The sequence below is a fragment of the Megalopta genalis genome, chromosome 1 (genome assembly GCF_051020955.1).
Source record: "Megalopta genalis isolate 19385.01 chromosome 1, iyMegGena1_principal, whole genome shotgun sequence".
Lineage (NCBI taxonomy): Eukaryota > Metazoa > Arthropoda > Insecta > Hymenoptera > Halictidae > Megalopta > Megalopta genalis.
In genome coordinates, this window is record NC_135013.1 from 23,829,372 (window position 1) to 23,843,107 (window position 13,736).

Genomic DNA, 13,736 nt, shown 5'->3' on the forward strand with positions numbered 1-13,736 from the left:
CCGTCGACCCCGATTCCGGCGTCGTTCGCGCGGCAAGGAGAGACGCCGCGAGCGATCCGGCAGGAGTCGCGAGCCGCTCGCACCTCGCGAAGAGGGGCATCTGGGATATGATCAGCCAATTCTTCCACGATGTCCCGATGGGTTATCTCAGCGACATGGCCGTCGGTGGGAAACTAATGGGGAGCAAGGTCTTGGACGACCTGGGAAAGAGATCGATCCGGGAAGGACACCGCCTCGAGAAGAGAAACATCTTCTACGACCTGTTCAACATGCTGGTAGGAAACATCGAAGGCGCTGTAACCGGCATGGACATAATTTGACGAGACACGACCGTCTTCCTCGTCCACGATATTTCTATCGACGATCCGTAGAACGATCGCGTCGCTTAGTTTTCTGAAAATTCTGCAAATCTTTCGTAGATAAATAAAACGAACCCGTTTATCCGAGAACACCCGTCTAATTGATTTTACACGGTCCTCTTTCCCTCGTCGTTCGTTCGTCCTTCGACCAGCGTTGTCCGAGCGTTCTTTCTCGCCAAAACCTTCCGGCGGAAGGAAAAGACGCGTCCTCGATTCGCGAACGAGAATATCCGCGAAAATCCGCGGTCTGCCAATCGTCGACAGCGACCGTTGAAAGTTCCTGTATCAGCGATTACGTGGTTCGTAAGAGACGACGTACAATTTTATTCTTCCATCGACGAGTTGGTCGGGTGCGGGGGGGGGGGGGCATCTATGCATCGCGCGAGACGAGTTTCTGAACCCAGCGCGTCGTTGGCACGGTTCGTCCATAATAAGTTCGTAAAATGTTCATCGTAAAATGTTATATCGTATATATTATAAAACGTTATTCCGATTTAGACCGTTCCTCGCGGAATTCCATACAGGTCGGCGTCTGGAATTCTCCTATCGCGCGACGCTCGTATCGCCAAAATTTTTCGCTTCGCCCGATGAACGCTATCGACCGATCGCGCAACGTGAAACGCGAAACGTGGAACGTGACAGCACGATCAACAGTCGTCCGCGCGTAACGAACGATACCAAAACATTTCGATCAGCGTTCTCGGTATATAAGCGGTACGTTTCGGCAATCTTTTAATCCCGTCGCGTCGCGTCGCGATCATGCTGGAGCATCGAATACGAATAGCTATTTTATTGTTGGCGTCGTCGAGGCGGTGTCTGGCCGAAGATCTTCCTCGAACGGACGTGGTTCGTACCGCGAGCGGGCCGGTGCGAGGAGTAATCAAGGAAACGGTATGGAATTCCGTGGAGTACTCGGCCTTTCTGGGGATTCCGTACGCCGAACCTCCCCTGGCGAATCTCAGATTCAAGGTAACGTTCGAATCCCTAACGAAATTAACGCGTTCCGCGAGAAGAGAAAAATTCGACGCGATTTCAATTTCTCGCGAAAAGCGAGAAAGAAATTCGAATTGGAAGCGCGCGGAGAGATCGCGTTCGCGATACGAAACGAAAGACTTTGAACGGGTTACGTGGAACGTTTGTCTCGCATGCCTGTCCGTGCCGATCAGCCTCCGGTTCCGATCAGCCCGTGGAACGAGGTGCTGGACGCCGTCGAAGAAGGCAACGCCTGCCCGCAGATAGATTTCTTCACGGCTCGGTACACGGGCAACGAGGACTGTCTGTACCTGAACGTGTTCACTCGACACGCGAAGGTTCGTCGACGCGCCGCAGCATCGATATTCGAGTCCTCGAGGAATCTACGCCGACGTCGAAAGGTCTGTTCGTAGCTTCGGTTTCGAGTATTCGCGAACGTATCGCGCGTCGCGAGGATCGAAATATTCGTAAAAATCGTGTGTTACAAAGTTTCGAAACGGAACGGGACCGAGACCCGTGATGGTGTGGATCTACGGGGGAGCGTACCTGGCCGGCTACAGCAACGCGAGCTTCTACGGGCCCGATTTCTTCCTCGAAGAGGACGTCGTCTTCGTCAGCTTTAATTATCGCATCGGCGCGCTGGGTACGTCGTTCGATCGTACATTATTTGAGGAGAAATCTGTTTCGCTCGTTGCTGAAAAAAAAAACTTTGAAAGAACGTACGCGGCTCGATCGAAGGCGGCTCTCCGTCGAACCGTTCTCGGCGATCGGCTGATAATTCGACGCGTTCGCAGGATTTCTCTCGTTGGACCATCCGGACGCTTTGGGCAACGCGGGTCTGAAGGATCAGCATCTGGTTCTGCAATGGGTGCAGAAGAATATCGCGGCTTTCGGTGGGAATCCGAGGGAAGTGACGATTTTCGGGGAAAGCGCGGGCGCCGCTTCCGTAGGATTTCACATTTTGTCGGAGAGATCTATAGGTAACGCGCGGTCTCGGGGAAGACGGCTTCTCCGGATCGGAATCGAATGATAACGCGTCGACGCGTCTGTTTCGAATCAGGGCTGTTCCATCGATCGATCGGCATGAGCGGAACGCCTTTGTGCCAGTGGGCGTACCATACTCCCGCGGAGGCTTACCGCAGCGCCGCCGAGCTCGCGCAGCTTCTGGGCAAAGCGGAGATCACGAAGTCCGGTTTGCTGGAGCTCCTGCGCGACGTTCCCGCGGACGCTCTGGTCAACCAGGCGATGAAACTTAATCTGGTAATGTCGAACGTTTCCCGACTACCGGCTCTTACCCTACGCGCGCGTATCCGACGAAATCGATCGGTTCGCGTTCGTTCGTTCGTTCCGCTAGAAATTCGTGGGACGAGAGAAACGAAACCTGCGATTTTTCACCGTTTTCAGAACGACCTGCTGCCGTTCCGACCGACGATCGAGGATCCCGCGGTTGCGACCGACGACAGCGCGTTCATGACCGAATGCCCCATCAGGAAATACCTGACCGGCAACTTTACCCAGCACCCCATGATGATGGGACGCACTCACGACGAAGCGTTGTTCTTCTTAGACGGTGAGCGCCGTTCCCGAAACTATTTCCTCGTCGCCGATCGGCGTTCTTTCTTTCATTCGTCTCCCAAGATTCCTCCCTCCCTCCAGCTGTAAAAACGTTGGCAAGCGCGAACGGATCCCTGAATTTTCACGATCGACAGACTACGTCGGCAGCCCGTCGGACCGTGCCAAGACGATGTCGAAATGGCTCGGACAAGTCACGAACATCGACGAGATCTTGACCGATCGAATCTCCGACGCGATGGCGTTCAACTTGGATCAGACGTCGCCCGAGTTTCTCGAGCAGATTTTGACTATGTTAACCGACGTCTTCTTCACGGCACCCATCGACTTGACTCAGAGAATCGTCTCGAGATGGAACTCGGGTTATCCGATTTATTATTACCGGCTCTCGTACACGTCCACGTACAGCGTTCACTCGCTGGTGGGTCAAACCGTGAAAGGTAAGAGGTCGACGCATACCACCCACCCGCGCGTTCGGCGAATCGAGTTTCCTCCTCGATCCGGCTTTTACGAGATAACCTGGGAACGTTCGAACCCGCGCAAAGTTCCGCGATCTTCTAGAACGTTTTAGAGCGATTCGCGGTTTCAGGGACCAGTCACGTCGACGACATCGGAGACTTGTTCAACGTGGCATCGTTGAACGCGCCGACGGACCCGAAACATCCGTTCAATATCTTCCGAAGAAAAATGGTGAGGCTGTGGACGAACTTCGCCAAGCAAGGGTAACGTCGAATTCCAATTTCAATTTCAATTTCAATTTCAATTCCAATTCCAATTCCAATTCCAATGGAATACGCTGGAACTGAAACGGCACGAAATTCTTGTTGCTTCTCTCAGAGATCCTACGCCGAAGGTTTCGAGCCGTCGGTCCGGCGAAGAGTTCGACGTGATTTGGACGGACAGCACAGAATCGGGGATGCAATTGGATATCAAAGAGGAATCGGTGATGCGACCGCGTCTGGTCGACTACGTCGCTCAGACTTACGAGGAAGCTTTGTTCGCTCGTCTTCCGTTTCAATCGGCGTGCATCGATTTGTCGCTGATTCCTCTCGGCATCTTCAAATTGCAGCTTTGACGCATTATTCTCCGCTTCGAGCCCTGCCAAAGAATGCCACCGAAAATCTGTTCGTCTCGTGTATGTAGAACGGTACCTGGAATAAAAGAATACGCTATACGTACAGGCTCGTGCTTCGCGCGGACCACGTTCGATTCGCTTCGCGAAACTCGCCCCCCTGCAAAAATTCTACGGTCGACGTTGATCTTGCGCGAAAGCTGCGCCCGTCGATCGAACGCCGAAACGCGATAAATTACGTCCGGATCGCGTAGCTCCCGCAGCTGGCATCGACGCGACGATAGCGTTTCCCTGGCCTGTCCAGGCACCCACGTTCGCGCATCCTCGATCGACGCTATATAAACCGATCGACCGGCGGAACCCGGAACTCTTTCCGTTTCGAAAATCGAGCGAGCGAAGATGAAATTTCTGCTGTACGCGGCGATCGGGGTTTTGGTGTCGTCGGCGCGGTGCACGGTGACGAGAGAGATCGGACGAGGTACCGAATTATCCGCTCGCTATCCGTCGGAAAGCGCGTAAATCGTGGACGGTTTTTCTAGCGGAAACTCGTCTCGTTTCAGAAGCCGGCATCGCGACGCGACAGGGACTCGAAGCTTCGGCGCCGGCTCCTCGAGCATCGGCCGCGAGCAGCGGAGCAACCGACGTCCGACTCGATCGATCGACGGAGAGCTGGCTCTGGAATTTCGCGCCAGTTAGAATTTTCCGTCGACTGGCGGAATACCTGCTCGATATTCTGAATCCAGGCGGTCGAACACCGGCGGCTCTGCCGCCAGCAGCGCCTTCGACTCTTCCAGCAGCGCCTTCGATTCTCCCAGCAGCGCCTTCGATTCTCCCAGCAGTCTCGGGGCCCCCATCGGGGAAAGGGGACGTTGGATCGCCGTTGCCCGTTGGCGGAGACCTCGCGAGCAATCTGCTGCACGCCGGAGAAAGCTTGCCGAAAGCTTCCGTTCCGAAAATAGGAAAGAGGGATGTCCTCGAAGAAAGCGCGTCGGACTCGTACAGGCGGAACGAACCGTTCGGAATCGCGTAGAATCGCCGACGTCGCCGAATTCGAGCGACGTAAGCGCGATCGCGACTGGCACGCGGTTATAATTATCAGACTGCGGATCTTTGCGCGTTGTCCGAACATTTCTTCAACGACGGACAACGTTTATCGGTCGAAGTTGCGAACTCGTTCGTTTTAGTTTTATCCCGGGAAACGTTTCGGTCGGCGAAACCGTCGATTCGCGCGAAGATCCGCAGCCTAGCGATTAAAAAGTTCGTATACGCGGAACATCGATTGTCGCGAGATCGTGAGATCGATTCGATGAAATATTATTTCTTCCGTTGCCGCGTAGGTGCCGCGCGCGCGCGCGCGCGACGGCTTCGGATACGTTTCCGAAGAGCGTTACCGCGAGTGCGTCGGCTTTCTTCGCCCAATTTCTGGCCTTCGATTTCTACCTTACAAAGTTATTCAATAAATTTGTTTGTCGCAAAATAAATGTTTTCTTTCCTTTCTGTTCCAATCCTTCGTCTTCGTTGTTTAATTTACGCATCGATATCCGAAGAAACGGAGTGGTCGTTCGATTAAGCGGAAACGATCTAAACGATCTTTAGACGGAAGTTCGAATATTTTTCATCGTTAAAACTTGGATTTCTTTTCGAGGTACAGATGCTACACCGTCGATAACGTTTCTAAAAAATAGGGAAGCTCCGAGGACGGTTCGCCTTCGATGGAAACAATTTAACGATGAAACCACTGTATCGAACGGTCTTTTCGCCTCTTCGTTCGCGATATAGAAAGAAAAAGCAACGGTTAAAAATTAAATTAGGAGAATAGCACCTGTACCGTGTAGCACGCGTACGCGCGTATACGTGGAATTACAGTTTGCTCGTAGACAGTTTGTAGCTAGCCGGTACTCGAGATTATTTCGAATCGCCGTTGGCCGTGTATTTCCTCCGACTCTAAAGTACGATTTAACCGATGAAACGGGGAACGCGATGGGCAGCGAAACGAATCGTTATCGTTGACGTCGAATTCTTGATAACAGTGCCGCGTGCATCGACGAAACCATCGAATACGATAAATATTCTTGCGAGATCGACGCAACGATATTTCGTTCGAGAAAAAAAAACAGGAAATCTTTTCGTCCGGTATTATTCGAGCGATTCGTTTTCGATCCTGGCAATAAAAAATATTGTCCACGGAACGCGCGCGCGCGCGGTTTATCGAACGAAACGTTCAAGGAAGCAAGCTGTCCCGTCCGGCGACGGTTTCTCGCGCCAAAGAAATGGACCGCCGCCCGCGTCCGCCATTTTGTCGGCAAACCGCGTCGAAGCTTTCGGATCGTTCGAAGACGAACCGTTGCAAATCGTTTCTTGCGAATACGACGATATCGTGTCGACTCCTGTTTCAACGACTCTATGTAATAGATAATAGATGGGCAGGTTTAATCGAACAAGGAACAAATACATATATATTTTTATCGCGACGCGTTCTATTTAGCGTACGAACGTTTTTCCTTTTCTTCCTTCCTTTCTTTCTTTTCCTTTGTTCGTATTCGAAAGACTTTAATAATCGTAAAATCGTCGTTGAAACGATAAAAACGAAATGCTCGAAAAAGAATTGCTCGACGACCGTCTGGCGGTCCGGAACAAGCGTCGCTCCTAGATCGATTTTCGTCGGAATCGTTATAATCGGTCGCGATAATTCGAACGTTCGGTCGGAGCGTCCGCCGTCGTCGTGCCAAGTGCCACGTGCCGATGACGACGATTTTCGAAAAAATATATATCGCTTTTCCATCGGCAAACAGCATCGATCAATTTTCTGGCTGGAAAACAATCGTGCTCGGCGTTCGAACCAGCTGTGCAACCGACGCGATCGCGACGGCAACGGCTACGGAAACGACGTTCGCGACGACGTTCCCAGGGTATAAAACCGGGCGTGTCCCGATCGCGGGCATTATCGGATCGGGTCCCCGGGTGAACCGCGATGGCTCCTGTAACGAAGATTGTCCTCGTAGCGGCGTTGTCGGCGGCGCTGTGTCTCGGAGAAGAGTATCCTCGAACGGAAGTGGTTCGGACCAGCACAGGACCCGTCAGAGGTATCGTGAAACGGACGCCATGGCACAACGTCACCTACAACGCCTTCTTGGGCATCCCCTACGCGGTACCACCGCTCGGTAGCCTAAGATTCAAGGTAAGAGACAACGTTCGATGGACCGCGCGCGAGGATCTTCCATATATTTCCGATCCACTCGTTAAGGATCGAAATGGTGTTCGCGAGGCGCTGAACATGGTTCTCGCGCATTTTCAGGCTCCGGTTCCGATCGAGCCATGGAATAAAACTTTCGAGGCTACGCGGCAAGGATTAGTCTGCGCGCAGATAGACTTCTTCTCGGGCTATTACATAGGGGTCGAGGACTGTTTGTCCGTAAACGTGGCAACCCGAGAGGTAAGACGCGTAGAGAACCGCAACCGCGGCAACCGGCAACCGGCAACCGGCAATCGCGAGGACTCTGTGTAAGAATAATTATCGAAACGATGTTACGGTCAGATCGGCAACTCGTCGCAACTGAAACCGGTGATGCTTTGGATCTACGGAGGAGCGTTCTTCGCCGGATACAGCAACTTCTCCCTGTACGGGCCCGATTTCTTCCTCGAAGAGGACGTGGTCTTCGCGAGCTTCAATTATCGCGTCGGTGCTCCAGGTATGGTCGAGAGCTGTTTGGACGTTTCTCGAAATTGGTTCGACGGGGATGGGGGATGATTCGGTAGGATCGCGCGCGCGCGGTGACGGTTACGATTTTTAGGATTTTTGGCGTTGGATCTTCCCGATGCTCGGGGCAACGCCGCGATGAAGGATCAGGTTCTGGCTATGCAGTGGGTGCACAAGAATATCGCGGCCTTCGGCGGTGACCCCGACCGGATCACCATCTTCGGCGAGAGCGCCGGTGGCACTTCCGTCGGATTGCACCTTCTGTCGGAGAAATCCAAGGGTACGTCGACGAATGCCTAGAAAATCTTGTCCCCGGTTTCCCCGGTTGCTTCCCGACGAGAACCGTTGATCGTGCACGCTTCTCTCTTTCGTTCGATTCAGGACTCTTCAAACAAGTGATCATGCAAAGCGGAACACCTCTGACTCAATGGGGCATCCACACGCCCGACAAGGCGTACGTGAACGCTCGAAATCTCGCCGCCATTCTCGGCTACAACGGAGTCGGCGACGAGGGATTGCTCGAGTTCCTTCACGGTGTTCCCATAAAGGAGATGGTCTCGACGACCTTGCAAGTGGACGTTGTGAGTCGCGTCTCGACGACGATTCGATCGGAATTCGAGCCTTGTCGAAGTTCGATCCCAAACTCGTTCGATTTCGCTGCGATTCTATAGAACGATCGGCGATTTTCGCTACCGAACGCGCGCGAACTTTGAAAGGTTTATCGGTTCGAACGATCGGCGTTCGAAACACTCCGAAGGAAGGTGTGTCGGGACGCGTCGAATCGTGCTCAGCCGTTGGTCGAACGTCTTTCAGGGTTTCTTGCCGTTCAGACCGACGATCGAGAATCCTAAGAACTCGCTCGATGGCAGCGCGTTCTTGACCGAGTGTCCCATACATTTGTTCGAGTCCGGAAAGTTCAACAAGGTGCCTGTCATGATGGGTCGCACCTTGGACGAGAGCCTCTTCTTCATAAACTGTGAGTACCGGATCGTTCTCGCGTACGTAAACGCGCGTAACTCGACGATTTCTACCGTTTCTTCTTTCGTTTCGCAGACATGGTCGGCAAGGACGGGAAGCATTCGCAGTCGATAGCAGCGCTGCTGAGGTACGCGATGGGTGTCAACAAAATCGTGGACCAAGTGCTGGGGAGCGTGACCGCCATGATGATCGACATGACGCCCGACGCCTTGATGGAACTCGTCGTCGATCTGGGAACCGCCACCATGTTCACGGCTCCCATCGATCTTACGCAGAAACTGATGGCGAAAGACAACGGCGGTTTTCCCATCTATTATTACCTGCTCTCTTATCGAACGCCGTGGAGCGTGCACTCGTTGTTGGGCGACACGGTGAACGGTACGCGATATTTTTCTCGATCCGATCCGTCGCGAGCCGAGGAGAACGGCGAGTAACGCTTGCGATTTCAGGAACCGCTCACGTCGACGACATCGGCTACCTGTTCAACGTTGAAAAACTGAACGCGCCGAAGGATCCCGAGCATCCCTTGAACGTGTTCCGGAAGAAGATGGTCACCTTGTGGGCGAACTTCGCTAAATACGGGCAAGATTATTTTTCGATACGTTTCGCGACGCCGCGCGACGCGCTCGCGCGGGTCCGCCCGCTCGGTCTCGAGGTTAAATCTGCGTTTCCTCTCTCGTAGAAATCCAACGCCGCGCAACGTGAAAACCAAGGGACACGCGTTCGACGTGATCTGGCCCGACAGCACGGCGACCGGTGCGCAACTGGAGATCAACGAGGACGCCGTCGTGAGAGAGCGCGCGATCGACGTGCTGACGGCGACCTACCAGGACGGTCTGAAGGAGAGATTGCCCTCGGAAACCGCCTGCGATTTGTCGGCTTCCTCCGCCGAGTCCACGACCAAGGCGTCGGGCCTCCTGAGTGTCCTCTTCAAATGAAAATAACAATTACGCTTGACACGTAAAAACATTTATCGGCAAAATAATAAATATCGCTCTGGCAATTGAACCGCTTCCCTGTACGACGTCTAAGGCGCATCCCGAGTCCCGAGTCCCGAGTCCCGAGTCCCGAGACCCGAATCCCGAACGTGTTGGCAGAATCGGTCGACGATATCTCGACTACACCAGCGTTTCGGCCGTTGACGATTCCAGAGATGCTTCGGTTGCGGAAAAGTTGATCGTACGACGTTTCGTACGAAACTTTGTGGCAGCCGGAGACATTCGGTAGGAGCAAGTAGAACAAGATCTCGGGAAGGGGGTCTCTCAACGCTCGGTTTTTCATTTCGAACGACGAGCCGATGTCGAGCTGTCGTCCGAGCGCTCCCGACGGTTCCCAAACCACGTCGATGGGATTGGCAAACGCGGGCGTAGGATCCCTGCGAACGTAAAACGACAGATTTCAGCAAGGCGCGAGGCGAAAGATGCGCGGCACGCCTCGATCGGAGGAAAATTACGTTTCAACGTACCCGTGCTTCGCATAGTTCACCCACAACCGGACGAAACGGCGTCCGAAGATGCTCAGGCGATCGTTCGGATCGGTCGAACCGGCGATCCCGAATTCTCGAGAAACGAACGGAAGAGCGATGTCGTCGCCGTGAGTGGAAACTGAAAGTCAACGTCGATTACGATCCGGCGAGCATGGAAACTGGAACATGCTTCGAATCCGTCCGCGCGATAATTACCGTTCCCTTGATGTTGAGGACTCATCAGATGGATGACGGAGATCCTCTGAATATTGCACTTGGTGCCGACTACCTCGAAGGACCACCCACTGTAGTGGGACTATTTGTAACGCGCAACCTAACCGTTACGCGTATCTCTCTATAAGTTCTGTTCTGTTCTGTCTTCTGTGCTTTCTGTCTATCTGTCTGGAATGTTCTGTCTGTCTGTACTCTCTGTATGTTCTGTGTGTCTAAGAGTGTTCTGTCTCTCTGTACTCTAAGACTGTTCTGAGAATGTTCTGTCTTCTAGAGGACCGGAGTCATGTCTCATATCACCTCGGTCCTCCCTACTTCTCTTAACTTAGGGTGGGCGGCAAGGAATTACGGTCCAATCACTGCAATCCCAAATCCAGCGAGACTGCCCCAAAACGGTGGGCCGGGAGTTAGGAGGGAGAGTGACAAAATCTGCTCCTGCGAGACCTCCCGCGCTGATGGGCCTACGTGCCCGAACAATGCTAGACCCAACCGTCATTGACTGGACCGTAATCAAGGACCAGGAGACGTTATGACGGTGCCACATGTGCCCGGGAACGGCCCGGGACAGACCCATACCGTCCGGGTACCCAAGCACATGGCCCCTGCCATAAATCCTGGCCACTTGGCCCTAACACTTGATACGGAGTGAGCAAGTGACGCGGAAAGTCTTTGTACGTCATTAGGTAATAATAGACGGGACGATCGCCGTTGTGCGCAGCGAAGAATCTTTGGGTGAGGTCGATCTCGGCGGAGTAGCTGACGTTCGAGACGAACTGCGCTCGGAACAAGAGACACGTAAAAAAAAACCTTGCGAGGCTCCGCGCGTACGAGACCAGCGCCGTAACATCGGGCACCGCGATCTTCAAACGATCGATGAGTTGTGTAAGAAAAAATTCCCGTGAGAGAAATCGCGGACCGGCGTGTTCGCGCGCGCGCGGTATACATCGGCGCGGACGATGGACCGTACCATCGCGCGAGACGCGACACTTGCCATTCAAGAATGCCAATACTTCGTTTCTCACGAAGCCCAACATCTTCGGTCCCTCGCGTATCCGGCCCGTCGTCATCGACGAGATGGGGCACTCGTCGAGAAAAACGGCGTCGTTGCCGGCTACGGACGCGTCTTCCACGGTCGGCAGGAACGGCCTCGTCAGCTGCGGCATTCGACGTTCAAAATTACCGATCGACTCCCCGAGCACGATTCCACACCGCCGCCATCGTGGCAGCGGCGGCATCGAAACTCGAAGCCCAACGGGTTCGCGGGTTACGGTCTTACATAGTTCGGGAAGAGGTACATGTCGCTGGTCGCCTCGACGAGATCGTACGCGCTGGCTCTCAAGTAAGATCGCAACAGTTTCTTCTTGTCGGGCGTGTCGAAATCGAGGATGCGCGCCAAGAGGCGCGCGGCCACGAGGGCCTTCCGCGGCGATCGATAGAGGTAGAACAGCGAAGCGCCGCTCTGACCGATGCTTTTCTGGTAGAGGCCTGTCGACGACGAAACCACGATTCGATTCAACGTCGTTTCGCAACGCTCCCCCGAAAGATGCTCGTTCGCGAGCGCCGACGACGCTTTTACGAACCTCGGACAACGATTTTAGGATTTAGGAAAATGTCCGGAGATCGAAACGCGCGTCGGCCGACGTTGCCCGGGAACGAAGCGGAACATCGTCGTCGAATCGATCCGGAGCCTCGATCGTCGAGCGCGGATCGGACGATCGAGGCTCCGTCGTATTCAGGATTCGATCACCTTCCGACCGACGGGACAGTTCGTGCAGTATGACCGAAGAGGATCCCCGGCGCTTTCGCCGAACAGCGTCACGTTCCTCGGATCGCCGCCGAATTTCTCGATATTCCGCTGCACCCATTTCAACGCCAAGACTTGGTCCTTCATTGCCGCGTTTCCCAACGCTTCCGGTATTCCCAGGCTCGGAAAACCTACAAAACGGAGAAGAGAGGAAAATAGGAGATCCGCGAGCTGCTTTCGACGACGACGAATAGTTCCTAACGAGCCGAGCACGCGTACCTAGAACGCCGAGACGGTAATTGAAGGTGACCACGATCGCGCCTTCTTCGATGAAAAGATCCGGTCCGTAGAGCACCTGGTCTTTGTATCCGTCGACGTACGCGCCCCCGTAAACGAACACCATGGTGGGATATTTCGTCTTCGATTCAAAGTTCAGCTGCCGAAATCGACGAGAGAACGACGAGATCGATAACTCGGAACGACCGACTCTTGCCGCGGATACGCGCGTTCGTCAGATTTCAAAAGACCAAAGTCGGCGAAAAATCGTCGAACGTCGGTAAAAAAAGTTTTCGGTATCGTACGTTCGCGAATCGGTTACGAACGGTTGCAGAGATTCTTACCGCTGGAGAGTAGACGTTCAGGCGCGAGCAATCTTCGTCCCCCGTGGGCGCGAGAGCCCTTCGGATCAACTTGTCGATTTGCGGACAAATCGGACCCTCCTCGGTAGCGTCGGGCACTTCGGTCCACGGCGCGATCGGTACCGGAGCCTGTCGCGTCGATAGAAAATCAATTCCCACGATTCCACGGCTCGCTGGCTCGAGGCCGGTCGACCGACGAGCCGCCGACGAATCGAGGAGCTCGAACGTTCGTTCGAATCCCGAATCGTTTTCTAACGAAATTCTCATTTTCTTCGACCGCTTTCGAAATATTCCCCCCCCCCAAAAAAAAACAAAGAAGAAGAAGAAAAAGCAGAAGGAGAGGAAGAAGATTTCTCGCATCGACTAGAAAGTTTCGGACGCGATAGAATTCATCGATAAAGAAGCGCGAAGATCCGCGGGCGACGTATACGGTAAAAAAAGAAAAATCGGAACGGCGGAACAGCGTGCCGATGAAAATCGTAACGAAATCCGTAATCGGAGAAATCGGAACTCGTTGTTCGACCTTACCCTGAAACGGAGATTTCCAAGCGGCGGTTCGGCGAAAGGGATTCCCTTGAAGATGGAATAGTCGAGATTCCTGAACTGCGTTTGCTCAACGTAGCCTCGCACCGGTCCGGACGCCGTTCGAACGACGGCCGTTCGAACAACGGCCGTTCCACCGTGTCCGTAACAGCGAACTCGCGTCGTCGGTAGAACGAACAAGAACGCGGGTACAACCTTCATCGTTCGACACCGCCTATTTTGTCAGCGACGCGTCGTATCCGCTACCCGCATCCGGTGCTCCGGGCAGACTGGACCGGACCGGCGGTCGTCCGCGACGGTTTTCGCGCCGATTCCCCATGGCGGTACCTTTCCCCGCTGTCGCGTCGACCCGACGCGACACCCGTTAACTTTTTGCGTCCACGATCGCGGGAGAAAAAAAACTGGGCTTCGTCCGCGCGACGCGCGGCCGTGGACCCGTGTGAAATTGTACGCGCGTCGTTCGGA

The 13,736-nt window shown here is 54.0% G+C and overlaps 2 protein-coding genes and 1 pseudogene across 6 annotated transcripts; 2 read left to right on the forward strand and 1 right to left on the reverse strand.

The window, feature by feature from the left end:
- Positions 1 to 728: 728 nt before the first annotated feature.
- On the forward strand, positions 729 to 5,456 carry LOC117221511 (acetylcholinesterase). 4 transcript variants are annotated; one of them, XR_004490517.2, is made up of 10 exons: positions 731 to 1,328; positions 1,526 to 1,732; positions 1,821 to 1,974; positions 2,126 to 2,311; positions 2,392 to 2,591; positions 2,736 to 2,901; positions 3,041 to 3,343; positions 3,493 to 3,625; positions 3,741 to 4,038; positions 4,536 to 5,456. XR_004490517.2 is itself a non-coding variant. In XM_033472538.2 (9 exons), exons 1-9 carry the CDS (start codon positions 1,119 to 1,121, stop codon positions 3,976 to 3,978), a joined length of 1,797 nt encoding a protein of 598 aa, XP_033328429.2. In that variant the 5' UTR covers positions 731 to 1,118; the 3' UTR covers positions 3,979 to 4,077. The 4 variants fall into 4 exon arrangements, 2 of the variants coding, with proteins under 2 accessions (XP_033328430.2, XP_033328429.2); XR_004490518.2 differs by having other exon boundaries at positions 4,539 to 5,456; XM_033472538.2 differs by lacking the exon at positions 4,536 to 5,456 and having other exon boundaries at positions 3,741 to 4,077.
- A 1,401-nt stretch (positions 5,457 to 6,857) lies between these two features.
- On the forward strand, positions 6,858 to 9,658 carry LOC117221484 (juvenile hormone esterase). Its single transcript, XM_076518875.1, has 8 exons — positions 6,858 to 7,153; positions 7,271 to 7,408; positions 7,511 to 7,664; positions 7,767 to 7,952; positions 8,054 to 8,253; positions 8,486 to 8,648; positions 8,726 to 9,028; positions 9,100 to 9,658. Exons 1-8 carry the CDS (start codon positions 6,947 to 6,949, stop codon positions 9,330 to 9,332), a joined length of 1,584 nt encoding a protein of 527 aa, XP_076374990.1. The 5' UTR covers positions 6,858 to 6,946; the 3' UTR covers positions 9,333 to 9,658.
- LOC117221482 (juvenile hormone esterase-like) lies at positions 9,546 to 13,619 on the reverse strand (annotated as a pseudogene). Its single transcript, XR_013033834.1, has 8 exons — positions 13,257 to 13,619; positions 12,711 to 12,857; positions 12,370 to 12,526; positions 12,094 to 12,281; positions 11,623 to 11,831; positions 11,338 to 11,500; positions 10,116 to 10,254; positions 9,546 to 10,025 (listed from the first exon to the last, which is right to left on the reverse strand). The product of XR_013033834.1 is annotated as a juvenile hormone esterase-like (transcript).
- Between the last annotated feature and the right edge of the window lie 117 nt (positions 13,620 to 13,736).

Coding starts and splice junctions, on each gene's coding strand:
- LOC117221511 (XM_033472538.2), top strand. CDS start 1,119: ATGCTGGAGCATCGAATACGAATAGCTATTTTATTGTTGGCGTCGTCG. Junction 1,975..2,125: donor TTATCGCATCGGCGCGCTGG/GTACGTCGTTCG, acceptor ACGCGTTCGCAG/GATTTCTCTCGTTGGACCAT. Junction 2,592..2,735: donor AGGCGATGAAACTTAATCTG/GTAATGTCGAAC, acceptor CACCGTTTTCAG/AACGACCTGCTGCCGTTCCG.
- LOC117221484 (XM_076518875.1), top strand. CDS start 6,947: ATGGCTCCTGTAACGAAGATTGTCCTCGTAGCGGCGTTGTCGGCGGCG. Junction 7,953..8,053: donor TCTGTCGGAGAAATCCAAGG/GTACGTCGACGA, acceptor CGTTCGATTCAG/GACTCTTCAAACAAGTGATC. Junction 8,649..8,725: donor GAGCCTCTTCTTCATAAACT/GTGAGTACCGGA, acceptor TTCGTTTCGCAG/ACATGGTCGGCAAGGACGGG.